Source organism: Ostrea edulis, chromosome 1 (genome assembly GCF_947568905.1).
Source record: "Ostrea edulis chromosome 1, xbOstEdul1.1, whole genome shotgun sequence".
Taxonomy (NCBI): Eukaryota; Metazoa; Mollusca; class Bivalvia; order Ostreida; family Ostreidae; genus Ostrea; species Ostrea edulis.
The window spans coordinates 52,209,406-52,230,515 of record NC_079164.1 but is presented as its reverse complement, the minus strand read 5'-3'; the positions used below and the strand labels follow the sequence as shown (position 1 = coordinate 52,230,515).

The 21,110-nt window shown below is 35.0% G+C and overlaps 1 protein-coding gene across 11 annotated transcripts in view; it reads right to left on the bottom strand.

Moving 5' to 3' along the window:
- LOC125650138 (basement membrane-specific heparan sulfate proteoglycan core protein-like) overlaps nt 1-21,110 on the bottom strand; it is a 251,179-nt gene that overhangs the window by 6,833 nt on the left and 223,236 nt on the right. For 8 of the 11 annotated variants that reach the window (XM_056153518.1, XM_056153536.1, XM_056153534.1 and 5 more), the window contains 11 exons: nt 19,783-19,915; nt 17,779-17,906; nt 15,384-15,497; nt 15,110-15,292; nt 14,878-15,027; nt 14,545-14,763; nt 12,106-12,198; nt 11,768-11,989; nt 9,255-9,371; nt 4,529-4,609; nt 2,369-2,496 (listed from right to left, as the gene is read on the bottom strand). In XM_056153518.1, the coding sequence (XP_056009493.1) occupies nt 2,369-2,496; nt 4,529-4,609; nt 9,255-9,371; nt 11,768-11,989; nt 12,106-12,198; nt 14,545-14,763; nt 14,878-15,027; nt 15,110-15,292; nt 15,384-15,497; nt 17,779-17,906; nt 19,783-19,915 (1,568 nt within the window). Of the gene's footprint in view, nt 1-2,368; nt 2,497-4,528; nt 4,610-9,254; nt 9,372-11,767; nt 11,990-12,105; nt 12,199-14,544; nt 14,764-14,877; nt 15,028-15,109; nt 15,293-15,383; nt 15,498-17,294; nt 17,423-17,778; nt 17,907-19,782; nt 19,916-21,110 lie in introns of all 11 variants that reach the window. The other 3 variants (XM_056153516.1, XM_056153520.1, XM_056153523.1) reach the window with 3 other exon arrangements.

Below are 21,110 nucleotides of genomic sequence, written 5' to 3'. Positions count from 1 at the left end.
CACATTTTGACAACAAAATATAATTTTCAGATTTAGAGCTAATATTACTTTAAGGTGGCTCATTCCACTAAAATTTTACTTAATGGCTTGTTTCATCATCGAAAAAGTAATACAAGTTCTCAATGATTTTATATGAAAATTTTGTGATTTTCTCCAGAAATGATAGAAAAGGAGTTTCCTTTGCAATTAACGTAGTTCCACACTCCTGTGACGTCATAAGATTTTGCAAAGTCAATGATTTAATGACTGTAACATAAATTTTGTTGGAGTTTTTTTCAATAGTTATTTTTAAAAAAAATTGTCAGCCATAAAATATTTCCAAAGTCTTAGTTATATTTGAATAGTCAATGATATGTTTCAAAATATTGAATCCAAGGACAATAACTCCGTTTTCAATAAATTATTTATCAAGTCCAATGCGATAGATTTCCTTTATTTTTCACAAACATTTTACCAAGGTGATAAGGAATCATTATCTGTGTCTTTTCGTGAAATTACATAAAATTTTAATCCATGAGTGGTTTTGAATAGCTCAGCTGTATGGTGCCAGACTTCGGTTTTTTATGGGGGTATACATACTCTAGAAGCTATAAATTTGAAATTATTAAGGAAAGGTATGGATTTTTTTTCATAAATAACTATAAGAGATGTACATCTACTAATATAAACAGAAAAAATGATATGTAAACCATGCTATAAGGAAATTATGTCCACATTTATTCGTTTTTTTTACATTTTGGAGAATAACGCCAATTCAATAATTCTGCACTTATTATTCTAAAACTTGATGAACATATTTAAAATGACATGTGTTTTAGTTATTGACATGTTTCTTGATAAATAAATTCAATTAAACAATTTTCTTGTTGTTTTTATTTTAAAATAACGACAAATAACTGTTTCCAATGAATTTCATAAAAATCTACATAGGGGTACATGACTTCAGTAGTGTCTGTAATGAAAATTAATATGGAAATCCTTAACTAATTTGCATTTTTTCATTACTCTGAATGTTAATTTATTGATTCCAAACAAAAAAATGCTACCTAAACCCCAAAAATCCAGGACTAAGGACCCACCTTAAGAGGTTCAAGAGTCAAAATTTCTCAGTGATTTATTGCTCCTGATATAAATATCTAATAAAACATGCCTAAAAGACTCAGATGTTCCAATCTTTTATAAAAAAAACTAAAACTTATGAAAATTGTTGCTACTCCTGAAAAAGAATTTGTTTTAATAAATTTCCAGCACATTCCCATTTAAAACTTTGATCTATTGTGGCCCCACCCTACCCCTTGGACCCCTGATGTGAACTAAGTTGAATTTGAACTACCTGTAGATGCTTGCATCACTGATCATGGTCCCATTGTTCTTAAGATGATGATTTTGAGAGATGTTTCCTTTTCTCTTATGCAAAACGTTTAACTTTTAATCTCCTATTGTGGTGCCAACTTATCCCTGGGTCTGCACCACCTGGGGATGTTGGCATATAGTACTGGTTATGAGCATTCCCCTTTGCACAGTAAAACACACACAGTGTAAAATGATCTGTGTTGCACCATGCAAACGGTGTATGTGTAATTTGAATTCCATGGGCCATCATGTCTAGAAAGTTAGTCCCTAATGCCCCATGTGTTGCACCATTTCGGTGTCCGTGTCACACCATGTTCTATACAAGATCGTATTTATAGTATATTTATAAATGTTTCATATTTTCATGATGTTGAAACCTGGATTTTATGTTAAATGATATATATGAACCATTTGACAGTAGTTAAATTTTTTTGAAGAAATAATAGCAGTTGTTGTGAGACTAATTAAAAATAATAAAGTTGCAGGGTATGATCTTTTTGTAAGTTAACATACTGTGTATTTCATCAACAGTTTTTCTAAGCCCATGCTATAGCATGTAGTTTCGGTTCATAGTGCCCCGTGTTTCTGGGGGAATACTGATGGCTTTAAATGTGACTCATCATGGCCCTGCTGTAATTTGAGAAGAATTAAGATTTTAAAAGATGTCATTTCTGGTCTTTAAATGACCTCACCCTACTTAATTATCTCCCTTGGGAAGGAGCATGGCCCTTCATTTGAATTCACTTTATCCAAGGATGATTTTTGCTAAGTTTGATTGGAATTGGCCCAGTGGTTTTGGAGAAGATAAAAGTGTGATAGCTTAAGTTAACACCGTCACCAACGACAATGTATGCTGGACAAATTTAATGTATCAGATATTTTAACTGAAATATGCTAAACCTTAATATCTACATACCATGAGCTGGGTAATAATTTTTCTCTCTCATTATTTAGACCTAATCACACCCCCCCCCCCCCCCCCCCCCGCCCAAGTGTACTGATACTTTATACAGACCTCGGCTATACAACCATAGAAACCCTCCTTCACTTCTACATCATCTGGAACTTTCTTGTCTGGGTCCATGCCTCCTAAATATAACTTGGTACGCAGATCCAAACCGATGTAGGTGCCAGGAGATGTTCCTAAAACCAAGAAGTATTAAAATCACTTGTTGACTCAATATTAACATTACTAACAAGAGGCAAAATGGCCACATCGCTCACCCTAGCTTCTGCAACATTAAATTCCAATTACAAGCCCCCTCCTTGTGACCTCAATTACACCTGGGGTTCTTGGTGTGAACAGATTGTAGGTACATCTTATGAGGATGCTTTCATATTGATTTAACAAACTAATCTCTTGTGGTTCTTGAAAAGATATCAGAATTTTCTTATATAAATGTATTTCTATGTCAAATTTTAATCCCCAATTAAGACCCACCTGAAATCCAGAAATACGATGTGAAAAATGCACTAAATAAGGATGTTTACATATAGATATATACTACATAAGTATGAACACATGTCAATTTGACAAATTGTACTCTTGTAGGTCTTTAGATATTTTTTTCCACTAATTCTTATGTAAAATTTGCAACCTATCTGGCATGCCATCCTAGTCTAAGGGGTCAGGGTTTGAGCAAATTTGAATCTCCTCTATATGAGGATACTTGCATGTTAATAGTAAAAATTATACCTTTGTGGCTTTAGAGTAGATTAAAAAAATATTTATCTATTCCAAAGTAAAACTTTAATTTCTCTTGAAGACCCACCCTCACCCTGGATATCATGGTATGAACAATCTTGAATCGACAATAAAACTTGGAACCCTTATCATGACTATCCTAACCTGGGAGTCAAGATGTTAACAATCTTGAATTTACATTACATAAGGCAGCTTACTCATGAATTTGACATATCACAATGTTTTTGAGAAGATTGAAGATGCTATAAGCTCTCTACCCTATTTGCATTTTTCTTTCTTATCTCCCCTTGGAAAAAGCACGACCCTTCAACTGCTGAAATTTAAATCCCTTTTACTGAAAGATACTTTGTGGCATGTTTTGTTGAAATTTGCCCATTGATTCTTGAGAAACATTACAAATATACTACAGACAAACTTTGATCAGAAATGGTCACTTGTGGTATCAGCTTGGGTGAGGTATAAAGTCAAAGCATACTTTGTAATTGGTCGAAAAACCTTTGTAATTGGTCGAAAAACATACACTTTTTGCTTCTTGTTTTTTTTCTTCCAAAAACACCTTTCAAAAGTATATTGTTTTAAAAAATTACAAAAGGAAATAAATGTTCTTGTCAAGTATATCAAATAATGACTTCCTGTTCCTATACCACCAAAACAGAACCTTTATTTCATGCAAGCATTTGATATATACAATAGAGACATGCACTTCCTACATGGTGAATAAAACTTGGAATAAAGCATTAATTGACACTGCTGCAACCATTTTGAACATGTGCATGAAACAGTTTTCTTTAATTAACAAAATGCCAAAATGAAAAGCACACAAAAGTATCAGGCCTAGATTTCTTGAAAAAAACAACAACAAAAAACCCAACTTAGGTTGAAACTTGGACTTATTAAACTGGTATATATACTATATATACCAGTTTGCTCAGATTGTGTCAAAAACCCTGTGATTTTGACTGCTAAAATAAAAGAAAACTCAAACTTCAGTTTGAGATCTTTTTTTTTTTGAGAATTACACATGAAAATCAATTAAACTATACCTCATACAAAATTGGCATGCATGACTTAAACAATTTTGATCATCACACTTTTTACAAATAACAGTAAAATCATTGGTCTCTTTAAACATGTAATATCCTGTTTATTATAAAAGCACAACTAAATGCAACGAGTGACTACAGATTTGTGAAAATGGAAGATCACCAGAGTTGCTCATTTCATAACATCATTGGAAAGTGTGCAACTTGGTGCTGTAAACATATTTAAAAGCACAGAATTCAGTGATAAAAGTGAAAGATACAGATTGTGAAAGTCAACAAAATAGTTTACTTGTGAAGAATGAAGAGTTATATTCAAAATGTATGAACACATGCAGATTAATGACACCCAGTCAAACTGCCAAGAAACAGCAATGCTAGTAACACAGAGCAAACTAGCAACTCCAAGCCTCCTGTGCTACTTCTTTACCTCGCTTGTACCGATATCGTCTACGCAAATAATAGTGGTAGTAGTTGTTGCGCAAATTGTTGTGGTAACTCCACGGCCAAACTAAAGTTAAAGTAGGGCTTTATTAAATGTAACAAAATTGTAGAGTTTATTAGTAATTAACCCCAAAAAGAGCATCTTGTTTGAAACTTGATGTTAACTAACATCATCAGATATGCCAACACAATATCATGTATACTATTCACTCTGATAATTTCAGAAAAGATATGAATTTTTTTTAATATTACAAAACATATGAACAATAATTTTCTTAGATAAGATATCCTTCCAATACTTTTATGATTACATTCTACATCTTGTTAAATGCATCAAAATCTTCTACAGTACTCAGTCCTGAAACAAAATATGCTACACTGTCAAACATCACATCAATCAAAAATCAGCGCCAGTCTGCTTCACTGCAAATAATTTATGCACAGTTTTGAAAGTTAATTTTTTTCATTTAAAAAAATTTCTTTCATAATGATAAAAAAAACCCCTCAAAACCCACCATTCCCCACATTTTGGTCAGTAATTCATCTGTAAAATCTAGAAATGCATCAGTATTTGTTATCATTTAATAATATGGAAATATGCGTTTATACGAAGAAAAATATTAAAACCATAGATTACAGTCAATCCTAACTTCACCTACCATCCATATACAGTGAAACTTCTCCAAACCGGCCCCTCAGAATACCGGTTCTCCCTGAATATCGGCTGATTTTCAAAGTCCCAGCAGAAATCTTAACATTTCCTTACAAAGAAAGTCTTACAAAACCGGCCACCCCTGAAAACCGGACATCGGCCACTTTTTAAAGTACATTTGTTAACAAACATGTGTAATTTACCCTTAACATACCAGCCACTTTTTGAAACAAGAAAATCTTGGCCAAAGGTTAATTAAGATCGTCCAGGTGTGCAAATGGACTGACCAACTGGCCAGGTATGAAATTATCCATTGGAGGTGTGCAAAACACTAGTGGCCTATTTAATTTCTATTGTTTACCTGTGCTGTCAAGCGTGTTAATTGACACTTAGCTAATCCAAGAGACCCTTCCAAATTCTGTACAAAATGTAAAAAACAGGAAATTATTGAATGAATACCGTATCAAACGCCATATTGTTTCACCATACTTTCGTATGGATATCAGCGGTAGTTAATAAAGAAAACTAACCCATGACTGTTAATGATAATTATTAAAAGATAGATTAATTTTCTTGGTTTCCATAGACTAAAAAATTCCAAAGAAATATTCAAATTACAATTTCATATTTACTACTGTACTTTTTAAAAACGTCTAAACAAAATTGTTAATGACATAAGCGATGAATGTAAACAGAGTTTTTATAGGTAAGAGGGATTCCAATAATAGGCCTCTGTGTTTTCTTTATGTATCCTGTTATAGATTTTCAGTTTAAAATTAGATGATTTCTGCAAGAATATTTCTTGTAATTCATAATTATCTTTAGGTACAAGCGGACTAATTTGATCTCCACCGATAATTGATCATAGATCACCAGATCAAAGTGAACAGTACCTACTTTGTGAATATTGAGATAAAATGTCTATAATTGCTAAATTCTCGGTATACCGGCCATCCCTCTAAACCGGCCATTTTTTCTGGTCCGAGAGCCGGCCGGTTTAGAGAAGTTTCACTGTACTTAATTCAAAACTTGTAAACAGCAGTGAAAATCTGGAATTTTCAAGACGAAATTAACCTTGAACCATGTGGTGTAAAAAAAAAAAAAAAAAAAAAAAAAACCCCTAAAAAAAATCCAACCAACATTGGCCATTATATGAATATGACGAAAACATATCAATATCACTAAAAAGACGGCACAGTCTACTACATATCATACAATGGATAAATTTATTTCTGGAGTATGATGAAATCATGTACAGTATTGTTAAACAACAATTCAAAAATAAAGTCAGCAATTACACCCTATCAACCCAATTTTCTCCCTGTATATTACTGTACACACACAGGTTTTTTACACACACAGATTTTTTAAAAATTTGGTTGCATGTTAAGGGAGAGTGGACTCAAACCTTCATGTACAAAATCTTGAAAATTTGGAAACATTATAAAATTGAGAACTCTTTAACTTTACAATTTTTAATCAGAAAACTGCAAATTCATTGCAATAACAAACAAGAGGCTGATTTTAACAAACTTGGAGTTGCACTATGTCAGGAAATTGCCATGTAAATTTGAACTTGTCTGGCAAAGTGGTTCTTGAGAAGATTTTAAAAGATTATTTCATACATATTCCCTTGAAAAGTTTGATTTTCTATTGTGGCCCCACCCTACCCCTGGAGGCCATGGTTTTAACCAACTTAAATCTTCACTATATCAGGAAGCTTCCATGTAAATTTCAACTTTTCTAGCCCAGTGGTTCTTCAAAAGATTTTTAAAATGACCCCACCCTATTTTTGCATTTTGGCAATTATCTCCCCTTTGAAAAGGACATGGCCCTTCATTAACTTGAATTCCATTTACCCAAGGATGATTTGTACCAAGTTTGATTGAAATTGGCCTGCTGGTTCTGGAAAAGATTTTGAAAATTTCTCAGTGTGTTTTCGATATTATCTCCTCATAAAAAAAGGCATTGTCCCTCATTATATAATAGATGAGCTTAAAAAAAAACACCTTGAATCTGCACTGTGTCAGGAAACAAATCATGTACTCTCTATGTGATAATTCCTCAAAATGGAGTAAGTTCAACAACCTGTAATTTTCTCAAAAATTGAAGAAAATCAAAATCCTTGCTACATGCACATCTTCAATATCCTTACAAACACTTTAAAACAAGAAGGTCCTCTCTTGAAAATTGTGGAAGGAGTTAGCCAGACAAATTATGTACCCTCCATATAACATTAATTTTCAAATAAGGGGCAAAACTCCCGCAAGAGAGGTTGAAATGGATCAAAATTGCAACATGATCTAGAGTGACTCATAAAGAAGCTTCATAGCAAGTCTCACTTGATATGTGACAGCGAAATGAAAATCGAAACAGAAAACCCTAAATCAATTTCTTGTCATATTGAGGTTGGGTTGTAGTGATGACACTAGTGCACTGCTCACCATGTAGACGATTATCAAAAACGTTCATGGGGCTCGTGATCGTGCTGCTTATAAAACCATGAGTCCGGGATTCGCTTTGAAAAATCATTAGTGACAACCCTGATGTGGCATGAAATTGAAAGACTGTATCTAGACCTGCGGTAAACAGGTCATGGATTAGAGGTGCGATAATCAAGAGACCTAAACATTGCACCATATGACTTACGTAATTTAGTGTCCTTATGTAGTTGACTCACTAGGCTCAGTAATGATGGGGAAAATCGTTGATTTAAAAAAACATATGAAAAAAGAGCACTGCTTCATTATTTTTATTTTAGTTAGTAGGTTTTTATTTTCTAAGCCTGTGGATTTTTTACCCACAGGCTAAAATTAGCCTGTGGTAGAAAAAGTTAATTTCGACCCCTGCATTTATGTGACACTCGATGGTTTGAAGTTTTCATTCTCTTGAAGTAATTTTCCCCCCTATATAAATAAGAAAATTCATTCTCGTTCTTTTGAATTCCCGATCTCATGAAACTCTCGATTTTTTGAAATAAAATTTCATCTTGTTAAATAAAATCCTTTAAAATCTACTCTGGTACTTTTAAGTACTAATTGTTTACACAAGCCAAGGTCACCCATGACCAAATCAGCACTGTGTGAATCATACTTGCCAAGATGGACAATGTTCTGAAACATATGGTCAAGTAGCAGGGCAGAACCTAATTAGCAATGAGTCTTTGATGATTATCATAATCAGTGTATTAATTGGTTTGTTGAATAATTGGCTACAATTATCAATTAACCTACTCACACTTCCTAAGTTAAAAATAAGGTAAAAAGTTAAAATAAAAATATCTAGTTTATTTACATTTCAGATGAAATATAAGTCTAAGGATTAACTTTATATTACTTTGGGAAAACAAAATTATGAATTTTACAAATTCCAGCCTCACAGGACCAACCACTTTATATGTTTTAACAGATAATAAAAATAAATAAAATTTCTATGTTGAAGGGGCACAACTCCATCAAAATTCAACAAACTGGAACAAAACTCAAACTCCATCTGTAACTCATCAATATACACCTGTGTATAACAAATCAATTCAATATCTCATCTCAAGGCGTTTAAAAAAAAAAATCATCTGGAATACTGATTGTAAAAGTAATATTTCTAAGATAAAGGAGCAGAACTCCGTCAAAAATCAATGAATCGAAACCAAATTCACTCAATCTGTAACTCATCAATATACACCTGCATACAAAAGATCAAATCCAATACCTCAAGGCATTTAGAAAAAAAGTCCGGAAAATTGGGTGTTGCAGAAGGACGCACAAGGGTAAAACTCTATGCCCCAACCACTTTGTGGTGGAGGGATAAAAAAAGATCAATTGCTTTTCTTTGAATATTAAACATCCTGAAAGCAAAGCAAGTTCAGCTGCACCTCTCATCTAAATTTGACTTACTTAAGTTAAACTTCCTAGCACATACATGTATCATTCTTATTTACTTGCTGATAAACTACATGGGTCTTCTAATATAAAAAGAAAGTGTTTTAATTTTGCTATGCTGAGAAGGCTGTAGTTTGCTTCATGCAGGACTAGTGCCTTCGGACTTCCCTCTGGATGCATACCTTTGACTGGATCCTCATTGTTAATAACCAGACTTCCCTCCTGTCCAGATTTTGTGGCAGTGATTCTAACCCATTCATTAGATATCAGTTTCTTCTTGCTCTTCATCAGTGCTGGACCTGGTCAATATAAAGTTCTTAATAGAGTATTTTCACTCACTAGATGTGTTGACAATGTTGCTAGCTTAATTACCTCCTTAAAAAATGTAATATTCTTTCAAGCTTGTTATTCCTTTTGCTTTAGGTCTCTTTTTCCAATATTATCAAGATGTCACCAAGTTTGGGTGAAGTATCATAAATTTAGAACAATGCATGGTGTTTAAGATCATAGCAGTGAGAATTTTATCATGCTATGACACAGGACCCAAGTTTTTAAAAAAGTTTTTATGAAAGCATGCAAATACCAACATTTGGCAGAGTAGCAGTTGTAATACTACCTGTTTGCTTTTACATCTGAATTTGATAGTCAAGGTACAAGTGGGGCTTGAAACAATGACCTCCCTGTCACAAAGTGAACAAGAGGTACTGTGAGCAATGCTCACTAAGAATACCCCCCGCTTACCCCAATCTCCCAAAGGGTGTAGGTAATAGGTAAAACTTCAGTATTATGATCCAAAAGGTATCTAGGAACACAGCATCTCCATGCGATGAAAAAAGCCATTAAAGAATTTAAATGGAAACCATATTGCTACTTCGATGTCCAGTGCGCATGACCTTTGACCTTTTGACCCCAAAATTGATAGGGAACATCTTCATCCCATGGGTAGTCCATATGTATGATATGGTGACTGTAGGTGGAAAGGATAACGCTTTAGAGCCCGGAAACCATATTGCTACTTCGATGTCCAGTGCGCGTGACCTTTGACCTTTTGACCCCAAAATCAATAGGGAACATCTTCATCCCATGGGTAGTCCATATGTATGATAAGGTTACTGTAGGTGGAAAGGATAACCCTTTAGAGCCCGGAAACCATATTGCTACCTCGATGTCCAGTGCGCTTGACCTTTGACCTTTTGACCCCAAAATCAATAGGGAACATCTTCATCCCATGGGTAGTCCATATGTATGATATGGTGACTGTAGGTGGAAAGGATAACGCTTTAGAGCCCGGAAACCATATTGCTACTTCGATGTCCAGTGCGATTGACCTTTGACCCCAAAATCAATAGGGAACATCTTCATCCCATGGGTAGTCCATATGTATGATATGGTTACTGTAGGTGGAAAGGATAACCCTTTAGAGCCCGGAAACCATATTACTACTTCGATGTCCAGTGCGCTTGACCTTTGACCTTTTGACCCCAAAATCAATAGGGAACATCTTCATCCCATGGGTAGTCCATATGTATGATATGGTGACTGTAGGTGGAAAGGATAACACTTTAGAGCCCGGAAACCATATTACTACTTCGATGTCCAGTGCGCATGACCTTTGACCTTTTGACCCCAAAATCGATAGGGAACATCTTCATCCCATGGGTAGTCCATATATATGATATGGTGACGGTAGGTGGAAAGGATAATGCTTTAGAGTCCGGAAACCATTGCGTCTACAGACGGACGGATGGACGGACAGACGGACAACCCGATTCCAGTATACCCCCCCCACAACTTGTTGCGGGGGGTATAATGACTGGTAACTACATACCTAGATCACTTCCAAGATAGTCAGGGATACATAAGAAAATTTCTAAACATTTAATGTATTGTCATTATATGATCAATATAACCCCACCTTCAAGCCCGAACTCCTGAAGCAGGGACCATGGATTTTAAAAATTTGATAGAGGCCTCCATGCTCAATATAACTATATATACCCAATATGTTTCATAGATGTGTAAGAGTAAAGAAGATATCTAAACACTTAATGCATTTTCACCAAATCTCACCCTTGGGCTCCGAGTCCCACAGCCAGGGGCCATAAATTCAAAATATTATGCTCAGTATAACTGCGTACCAAGTTTTCATGCCAAATGCCCAGGAGTAAAGAAAAAGATTGTACTTATTTTTAGGGGTTTTAGTCCCATATGGTAGAGACCACAAAATATGAATGCATTTTTGTTCCACTACCTCAGGGTCCTTGAGAAGAAGTTTTATAAATGTGAAAAGTTCACAGGTAGACAAACTGATCAGAAAAGCTCACTTGAGCTTTCATCTCAGGTAAACTAACAAAGGACTACATACAACTTACTAGTGCACAAGAAGCTCTTCTGGTCAAAGACCAATATCTATGAACCCCTGATATAAATTCAAATTGCTTTGCTATTGAACACTGAATTTTAGAAAAATTTACACATTTAACCATACTGTTCTTAATCCAACTGTTTCCGAGGTGATGTAAAGTTTGGAAAATTAGGTATTTCGTACATTAACAGCTCCATGTGTGTTCAAGTATGTATTACCTCAACCAAAACAAAAACAAAAACACAAAACAAAACAACAATAACAAAAAAAAACCCACTTACCATAGAGATTTATCTTGAAATACTTTTCAAAAACAAAACCTGACTGTACCTGATCCTGTATTGTATCTGAACTCCAGGTAGTTGTCCTTCATCAAGATAACCACATAGTCCCCAGATCCATCTTCATTCTGTCCACTGTACAATACAAGACCATCATCCAAAGATTGAGGTTTAATCTCCAATTCTATCTTCATCTGGAAGCGGGCATTTCTGATAGGATTGTACGATGAAAAGGAAGAGCCATTGAATTGTGGGTAGATGACCTGTACGGCTGTAAAGAAAGCCAAATGAAAGTTTCAGTTAATCCATTTTCTAACCACAAATTATCCACATTCATTCATTTATTATTAAAGAAGCAGACATCACGAGTCGAGAGATATCTCTTACCTTGTGCACATCGCGCACCAATCCTTCCCATTGGACAGATACACTGATGGTCTCCAGTTAAGTTTCTACATCTCCCACCAGGTCCACAAATACCTGAAATAATAAACGTTCATTCTTCATTTCTTCAGTATGTAATCACACCACAATCCATAAAATGTTCTATAATTCTGTAAATGAATGCTGGGTGAATGCAAACATTATGGGTGAAAACTGACCACAGAGTGAGAGATAGGCAATTTCTAAATGCGATTGGTCTATTCCACCATTAATTTTTTTCCAACCAATAATAAATCAATATCAAATCAAAGTACAGAATGCACTCCTGAAAGTTTGACTTTTAAACCGTTCAAAGAAAAAAACCAAATTACTATATATATTAATGTAATTACACTTTAAAATTTCTTTAGCATCAATTTATTTTCACTAATTTGCACAGTTGCCATTGGTTAAATGAATTTATATAATCATTTATTTACTATATATATATGCAGAGACTTTAGTTCATTTATTTACTATACAAAAACTCAGGCATGCCATCCTCCAAGATTTTCCCTATATATTTGCATGCAAAACTTTGATCCACTGTTGTGGCCCCAACATAACCCCAGGGATCATGGTTTTAACAAACTTTAATCTGCAATCAGCAATGAACTTGTCCATATATTGCCTAGTGTGTGATGGTCATTTATAAATTCTAAAGAAAATCTTTTCCTATCATTTTGTAAAATAAACATATCGGTTTATAAAGTGCTCATAATTTGAAATAAGCTCTTTTTGTTCTAAAATATAAGATTATGTTGTTTGGAGAACGTTTTCTGGGATTGGGAATGTTAACTTCAAACAAGAGGCCGATGGGCAAAATCACTCACCTGAGTCACCTTGGCCAATATTCAGAGATTTCCCCTATATATTCACATGTAAAACTTTGAAACCTATGATGACCCCACCCCAACCTACCCCATGGGGCCATGCTTTTTACAAACTTGATTCTGCACTATGTCAGGAAGCTTCCATGTAAATTTAAACTTTCCTAGCCCAGTAGTTCTTGAGAAGATTTTCCCTATATATTTGCATGTAAAACTTTGATCCCCTATTGTGGCCCCATACTTACTACCCCCCCCCCCCCCCCCCCCCCACATGGTTTTAACAAACTTGAATCTGCATTGTGTCAGGAAGCTATCATGTAAATTTCTACTTTCCTGGCCCAGTGGTTCTTGAGAAGATCCTCCAAGATTTTCCCTATATATTTGCATGCAAAACTTTGATCCACTGTTGTGGCCCCAACATAACCCCAGGGATCATGGTTTTAACAAACTTTAATCTGCACTATATCAAGAAGCTTTCATGTAAATTTCAGCTCTTCTTACCCTGTGGTTCTTGAGAAAAAGATTTTTAAATGACCCCACCCTATTTTTGTGATTATCTCCCCTTTGAAGGGGACTTGTCCATTCCTTTGAAGAAACTTAAAAGCCCTTCACCCAAGGATGCTTTTAGTCAAGTTTGGTTGAAATTGGCCCAGTGGTTCTGGATACGAAGTCAAAAATGTAAAAAGTTTATAGACGGACAGACAATGGACAACAGGCGATCAAAAAAGCTCACTTGAAAAAAGGTAGGTCTGAGGCAACCGATACAATTCATATTACTTTTAACTGCTTCATTCAGATAAGAGTAGTGGGTTCAATGTTGGTAGGCTGAAGATTCCATATCAATCTTGGTTCTAAGGCTACATCAGTTTTTATGTTCAAGGTCACTGAAGTCACTTTCATCATTTCTGAAGACCCCATGTCCTGGTTCTAAAGTTATACTTGTTCAAAGTCAGGTCAAGGTCACTGGAGTCCCTTGACCTTGATACTAGTTTGTCATTCTCTCTTCATTTCTGAAGATCCCAGGACTCGATCATACTTTTCAAGTTATATCTGTTGAATTTCGGAATCAATATTCCCCCCATAGAGTTCCATGTTAGACTCCACCCCCAATGTGATCCCCTAAAATGTACCCTAACCCTGCACAATCTGAAAACAAAAACATTTCTGTACAGCTACATACATTGGCCTATCATATCCTTGAGTATCTAATACTTTCATCAACAGGTTAAGGAGAACAGCTGCCGACATTTTTAGGTGCAAGAAAGAAGAACAAGAAGCGGAAGAATAATAAGAACTGAGAAAAAACAATGTCTCCAAACTCCATTTGGGATACTTAATTAGGAGACTTAGCACAAAGGATTAATGACACCTTATGAGTGGTCATAGACTATTAAGGGCCAATAATGTATGTTGAAAGTCATAAATTTGTGTAAAATGGTCACAAGTCTAAAGTTCAGCATTATGACTAAGTCTAGGACTTAAGTCTCTAGAATGTTGTCACATGTAAATATGTGCTGGACTACTAAAATACATATTATACACTAAAAACACCTTGGTTTCATTATTCACAAACCTGGATAGCAGCCTTTTCCAGTGGTCTCACATCGAGTTCCAGAGAACCCAGTTGGACATTCACACTTGTAACCATACTTAGAATTGGCTGGGAAGCATCTGCCACGGTTCAGACAGGGTCTGTCTTTACAAGCGTTGTATGGTTCAATCCCCTTCAACTCAACAGCATCAGCCCCAAGGTTCAAGTCCTTGCCATTTATTATCACTTGACTTACAGCACCTTGAGGAAGTACACAGCTTAACAGTATAATTACATTAATTCTAAATTCATAAAATTATATTTTCTAAAATAAATGTTTAATAACTAGTACATTGTATTACAAAGTTTATTTACCAACAAATCCAGATGGATATCTAGCTGGCTCTGGTATATTGCTGACATCTGGCACATTACCCAAATACATGTTCTGACCAAGATCCAGACCACTAAACTGTCCAAGAGAAGAACCTGTGTACACTGGTTCATCATTTACCTCCATACTTCCTGTGATTAGAGACACAATCAATGTATACACTGAGCACCAACAACATAATAGCTACTAAGTACACTGTATACTGGAACTCACCCACAGAATTCTGTCTCTTGAGTTTGATGGAGTTCCACTTGTTCAAAGAGAGGGTTCGATTGCCCTGAATAAGAGCTGGTCCAGAACCAACATCAAATGCAAACTCTGGGTATCCTCCTCTCATTCCAAAACATACATAGTCACCTCTGGCACTATCATACTGACCATTATATAACACCATACCTAATTAATCAACAAAACATGCATTCAATTTCAATCTCACTGCAACATTTACTAGTAATTCACACAACATAGCCATGTCTTGGTAGCTTACCATCTGTGGTTTCTGGTCTGAGTGAGAGTAAAATCTCAAAGTTGATGTGATGATCTTCTATGGGAGGATAGCTGATATAAGACACTGGTTCCTGGTCGAAGTATGGAACTAAATCTGTGTAAAATCACAGTGGACACCGACTTGACAATAGTTCAACATGTGCAACATACTGATTCAGTTACAAAAATAAACTTTCATGTCAAAAACATAATGCTGTTGCTATCTTAGAAAATTTCAGTGTATCAAATACTGCATCAATTTTCAATTGTTGTGCACATTCTGGTATAAGTGTCTGTGATATATTATTTCACAATCGTGTATACATATTTCTTTACATAATATCACAGATCAGAGAATACCAAGAAATCATTTATGGACAAGAAAACTTGTGCTGATTCAAGTCCTCTCCTTTTCATGCATATATTATGTACAAACTATCAGAATTACAGAGAGATATAGACTATATATATAGCTTAACCCTTTCTCTACTGAAACTGTTTCTATTCTTGTAGACTGCATGACAACTTCTTTTGCAAGGAATTGAAAGTGCATGTCCCTAATAAGGAGTAGGTATTGGGCACACCATTCTGGTCCAAATTTGAAAGAGATCAGATTTCAGAATATTATGTCATAATATTGCCTCGACCTCAATGAGGTACAAGGGGTCAATCGTAGACTTTTCATAACAATCTTTCTCTGATGTTTATACACAGGGCAATATCCCTAAATTAAAGTCCAAAATAGTAAATTCCTGATTTATCCATTAAAATGCATGTACTACAAATAAATAACATTGAAATCTGCTTCTTTATAAACATACATTATAACAAACAAAATTTTCATTTTTCATGTACTATCAAGAATACTCTACTCCCATTTAATTGTCACCAGCTATACGAGAAATGTATGGACAATTGCAGCAAGGGAGTAGCAAAGGGGTAAGCGCAGTCTCCTCTTTTTTGCCCATTCCTTAAAATAGAGGAAAATCTGGATGTCACCATTGAACAGATTGCGTTTTTGTTGTGTGCAGTGCTTTACCCTCAAATAGAGGAAAATCTGGATGTCACCATTGAACAGATTGCGTTTTTGTTGTGTGCAGTGCTTTACCCTCCAGTGAATAGGGTTCTTCCTCCACATTAAATTTGTATGGAATGTGTGCCCCTTCCCATTTTTGTCTTTAGGTGACAAGGGTTCTATGCCTCTGTAATTTTAGATTCAGGGGCATATAGTTTTTTGTCCATGCGTCTGTTTGTCCTCAAAAAGTTTAACCTTGGCAATAACTTTTGAATGGATGGTAACTTACATTGTAAGGTAAAATCTTTCTGAAAATTTTAATAAAAATTCATTTCAAATACCGATTTAAAAATTCCACCCATTGTACAGAAAATCCAAGTTTTTTTTTTATCAATTAAATGTAATTTAATTTGGAACTGTACATGATCATCAAAATGTAATAAGAAAGTGATTTGATCATAGACTTCAAATAGAGAGAAAGTGTAGAAATTCCCTTAACATTGATGTATAACACAAATATTTTACTTGCAAATCCAACTCAAAAGTGCTGGCTAAAAATAACTCATTTTTTATTTTTAGTGCCATAGGTAAAATTGACCAATACAGTAGAGAAAGGGGCAATATATGCACAGAGGAGAAAGGGGCAATATATGCACAAATGAAAAAAGAGAAAATGGACAATTATTTTGGATCATTTGAATGTGAGGATAGATTTTTTCCACAGGAAACATCATCCAAAATATTGATTCACTGGTTCATTTACTGATTAAAATTAATGTCTATTCAATTATATACAGTGCTATCTAAATTAATAGGTTACAATTCCATTCAGTCAACAACACTGACCATACATAGGATGTAACATACTATGATGAATGAAATTAAAAGACTATATACCCCCAACAGCAAGGTTATAATCTTTTTCAATTTGACCGAAGTCATTCTGGGCTTGACAGACATAAATGCCTTGGTCTCCTTGGTAAACACGTGGGATCTCCAGCATTCCATTATCTACTGCATAATCTCTGAAAAGGACAGACAACAGTAAGAGACAGATCAAGGCAGATCACTCCACATCTCTGTCCTGTGTAGGGGGCACCTGTTGCAAAGCTGATTAAGGTGAATAAGCAAGGGCTGGATTCAGTGAATATTCAAATGAAACTCTTAATTTGTTGGAGATCATAAGTTTAAAAATTAACAAAATTTGTTAATCATCAATGTCCAAATTTTTAAAAAATACTATAACTACCATCAGAATATAATAAATCACAAATTGTGTTTGGTTTCCTTTGATTATTACCTTCAATAACAGTCACTAAATCCGAAGCCCTGAAAGCATTGGTACACAACAAGCAACAGACAGCAGTGTGCATTGCCTTACCCCCTACTAACAGATTTGTTGTATGTTCATTTTTCCCCACATCATTTTGTGCATTACAAATGTATGTGCCTGCATCTTCTGGTCTTAATCTGTCTATTTTCAAAGCACCAGCATCGACTGAGTAACCTCTATAAAGCAAGTGAGAGCAAATAGCCATGATTATTTCCACAACTTAAAAAAATAAAATCAGACAATCATTACAGCCCACAGAACATTATTTCATAGACTGAAATACATCACCATTTTCAAATGGACACCTGAGTACCACACAACGAGACACTACAGCTAGAAGCATTGCTTGTCTGGTGCAATATCAGAAAAGTGTAATCAGTGATTGTTACAATACTTATGTTCCTAAGATATTTATGAACAGTTCAAGTTTTTGTAGTAGGTAGTCCTATTCCTGGTGTGACAATTTGTTTAACTTTACTCTTCAAGACCAAGATATAACAAGACCATTTATCCAAATGTTACTGTTGTCAATCCCCCCCCCCCCCCCCCTCACATAGAAAGGTGACATCCCCTACTCTTCTCAATTTCTGGTTAACTGGTCACTTTTATGTAATCATTCCCTCATAAACTGTGATTTTTTAAATAATAAAATCATTCACTATATCCCATATCACTTACTTTGTGCAAACCAAATTACCCACTTTCAGATTGTTAGAGGTTGGCAGTTATGAAATTTTGATTTATTTTTGCACCGATTAATCCACCCCATCTCATCCTACATCCTTAAGGAGGTACTCTACATCGTCATAATGGCTGACTTCCTTTTAAAATATGGAGGACAATATAGTTATCAGCAATATGTGTCTATTCATTTAAAAAATCCTCGCCTTGCCGAGTAGCTCAGTAGGTTAGCATGTTGACTGCTGAACTGTAGATCGCGTGTTCGAGTCTATCAGGGTTTTAAAATTTTTTTCCAATTGCTTTCTACTGAAACAGCATTTTTTGATTAAGAGAAGTAAATTAACAATTTTCCAATTTCATATTCTCAATGTACAGATCTTCCACTTTTCATCCATATCAAATTTCTCTGGTGTAGCATACCTCCTTAAATATCTTTCCAATGATGTATTGTAGGAAATCATTTCTACACTTTTTGGCACTCGGTGAAGATTTTGTCTTGTATGCATTTTCAGTACCTGATCCGAATAGTTCAGAACTGGGGTATGATTCCCGAATAGTTCAGGACTGGGGTATAATTCCCGAATAGTTCAGAACTGGGGTATGATTCCTGAATAGTTCAGGACTGGGGTATGATTCCCGAATAGTTCAGGACTGGGGTATAATTCCTGAATAGTTCAGGACTGGGGTATGATTCCCGAATAGTTCAGAACTGCGGTATAATTCCCAAATAGTTCAGAACTGGGGTATGATTCCTGAATAGTTCAGGACTGGGGTATGATTCCCGAATAGTTCAGAACTGGGGTCAGATTCTCTGACCCACGAGATAAGAATATCACAGTTTTGGTGGAGGTTACCATGCTCCTTATAACTAATGTTTGCTATTCAACAATAAAGCTGTTCATGAGAGAAACAACTCCAAGGTTTTTTAAAGACTATACCAGTCCATTTCTTCTCCCACATATACTACAGACCAAATTTGGGGGTGGGGGTGGACTGGCTCGGTAGTGCTTACATTCATCACACGACAAACGGACGAAAATGAATATTGCAATAGGTCATCTATGCATTACTAGGGTGAACTCAAAAATTGTCAAGAACTATTCCAGGTTTTAATAAATTATGTCAAAATTAATACACAATGCAATGATATCCAAGTATGTGTTAAATGATTGTATACTGCTGAGAAAAGTTTACGATTACCTACAGTGTATGTATTTTATTCAGCATCATGCATAACAGATTTTAAAATCACATAAATACATACTATTACTTTTACAATATTCATTTTTATTCAGTTTCAATGAATAGAAATTCCTTTAATATAATTGCAGTAGATAAAACTTTCTATATAAGTCAAGCGTAAGATAATACCTTGGCATTTTTCCGTCCCGTTTGTACCAGCTGATCTCTGGCTGGGGGTATCCCACAGCTTCACATGACATGGAGGCGCTGGACCCTAGCGCTGCTGTCAGGGATTCAGTTCCCCCAGTAATGATGGGTTTGGCTGTAAAAGAGTAGAAACAGTTGCACTTGATATACACCACTTATACCATACATATAACTTGTCTCAGCAGGATATACTTGGTACAAGAATGAAATAAGAGCAAAGTTGAAATGCATTAAAAAAAAAAAAAACAACAAAAAAACCCATAAAAATTTGCAATATCATGTCAAATGATACATTAATTTTTGTTGAAAAAATATAATTGTATGTCATTTTTTCCAAATTTTAATCATTGTTGCACAATTTTAATATAGTCAGAAGCTAAAACTTAAAATAAAAAGAGTAAATACTAATTTATAGATCACAACATCCTTTCATTATTTCTAAAGTTTTTTAGTCTCTATTGTTCCCGGTTCTAAAGTAATACGAGTTTATATGATCAAAATCAAAGGTCAAAGTCATAGGAGTCATTCAAGCAATGAATTATGAAAGATGTAGTCTCATAACTGCAACGATGTGTGCATACAAATTAAATAACGCACATTAGGAAATTTTTATTGCACACATCATTGCAGTCTTTCAAAAAATAATAATCCATTGCTTACATTTACATTTTTAAAACCAGGCAACAAAATTAAGGGGAAATATTCGCAAACTGCGAGTTTAATATTGAAATTGCGAGTAAAAAATCACAAGTGATTGCAACTTTTTGCGAGTGAAAAAAAAGAGATCTTTTTTCTGGATTTCCTCGGTTTATTGGCTGTACTTTGAAGTTTACAATAATTTTGTTTTGTGCATAGAAACACTTTACAGAATGAATATACAAGTATTGAAAAAGTAAACGTGGATCGAATAAATAACTAAGGCCAAGGTCATCTCAGTCAGTCCTACTTGAAGCACATTTCGGGCGTCTCAGTGACGTCTGATTTAAATAGCAAGCATGTTGATTTCGTCCGTGTCTACATGAAACAACACATGAAAGAGTTAGTGTCACCGTTTCACGTGGTGTCCTTCTGTACTCTATAGTCAAACACTTCGAGTTCGCGAGGTTTTTTCCCCACTAGAATTTTTTAGATGAAATTTCCAAAAGTTTTGAACATATAGTTTGAATTGGAACAGTCTTCAAGATTTCAAACCACATGATGTTGTAAATAGGTAGTAGATCTCTGGACAGCGAGTACACCGCACAAGTGTAACCTATGACCCTCACCATGCACCATGTATGTTGTCTGATAATTCATTAAATTTTTAATGA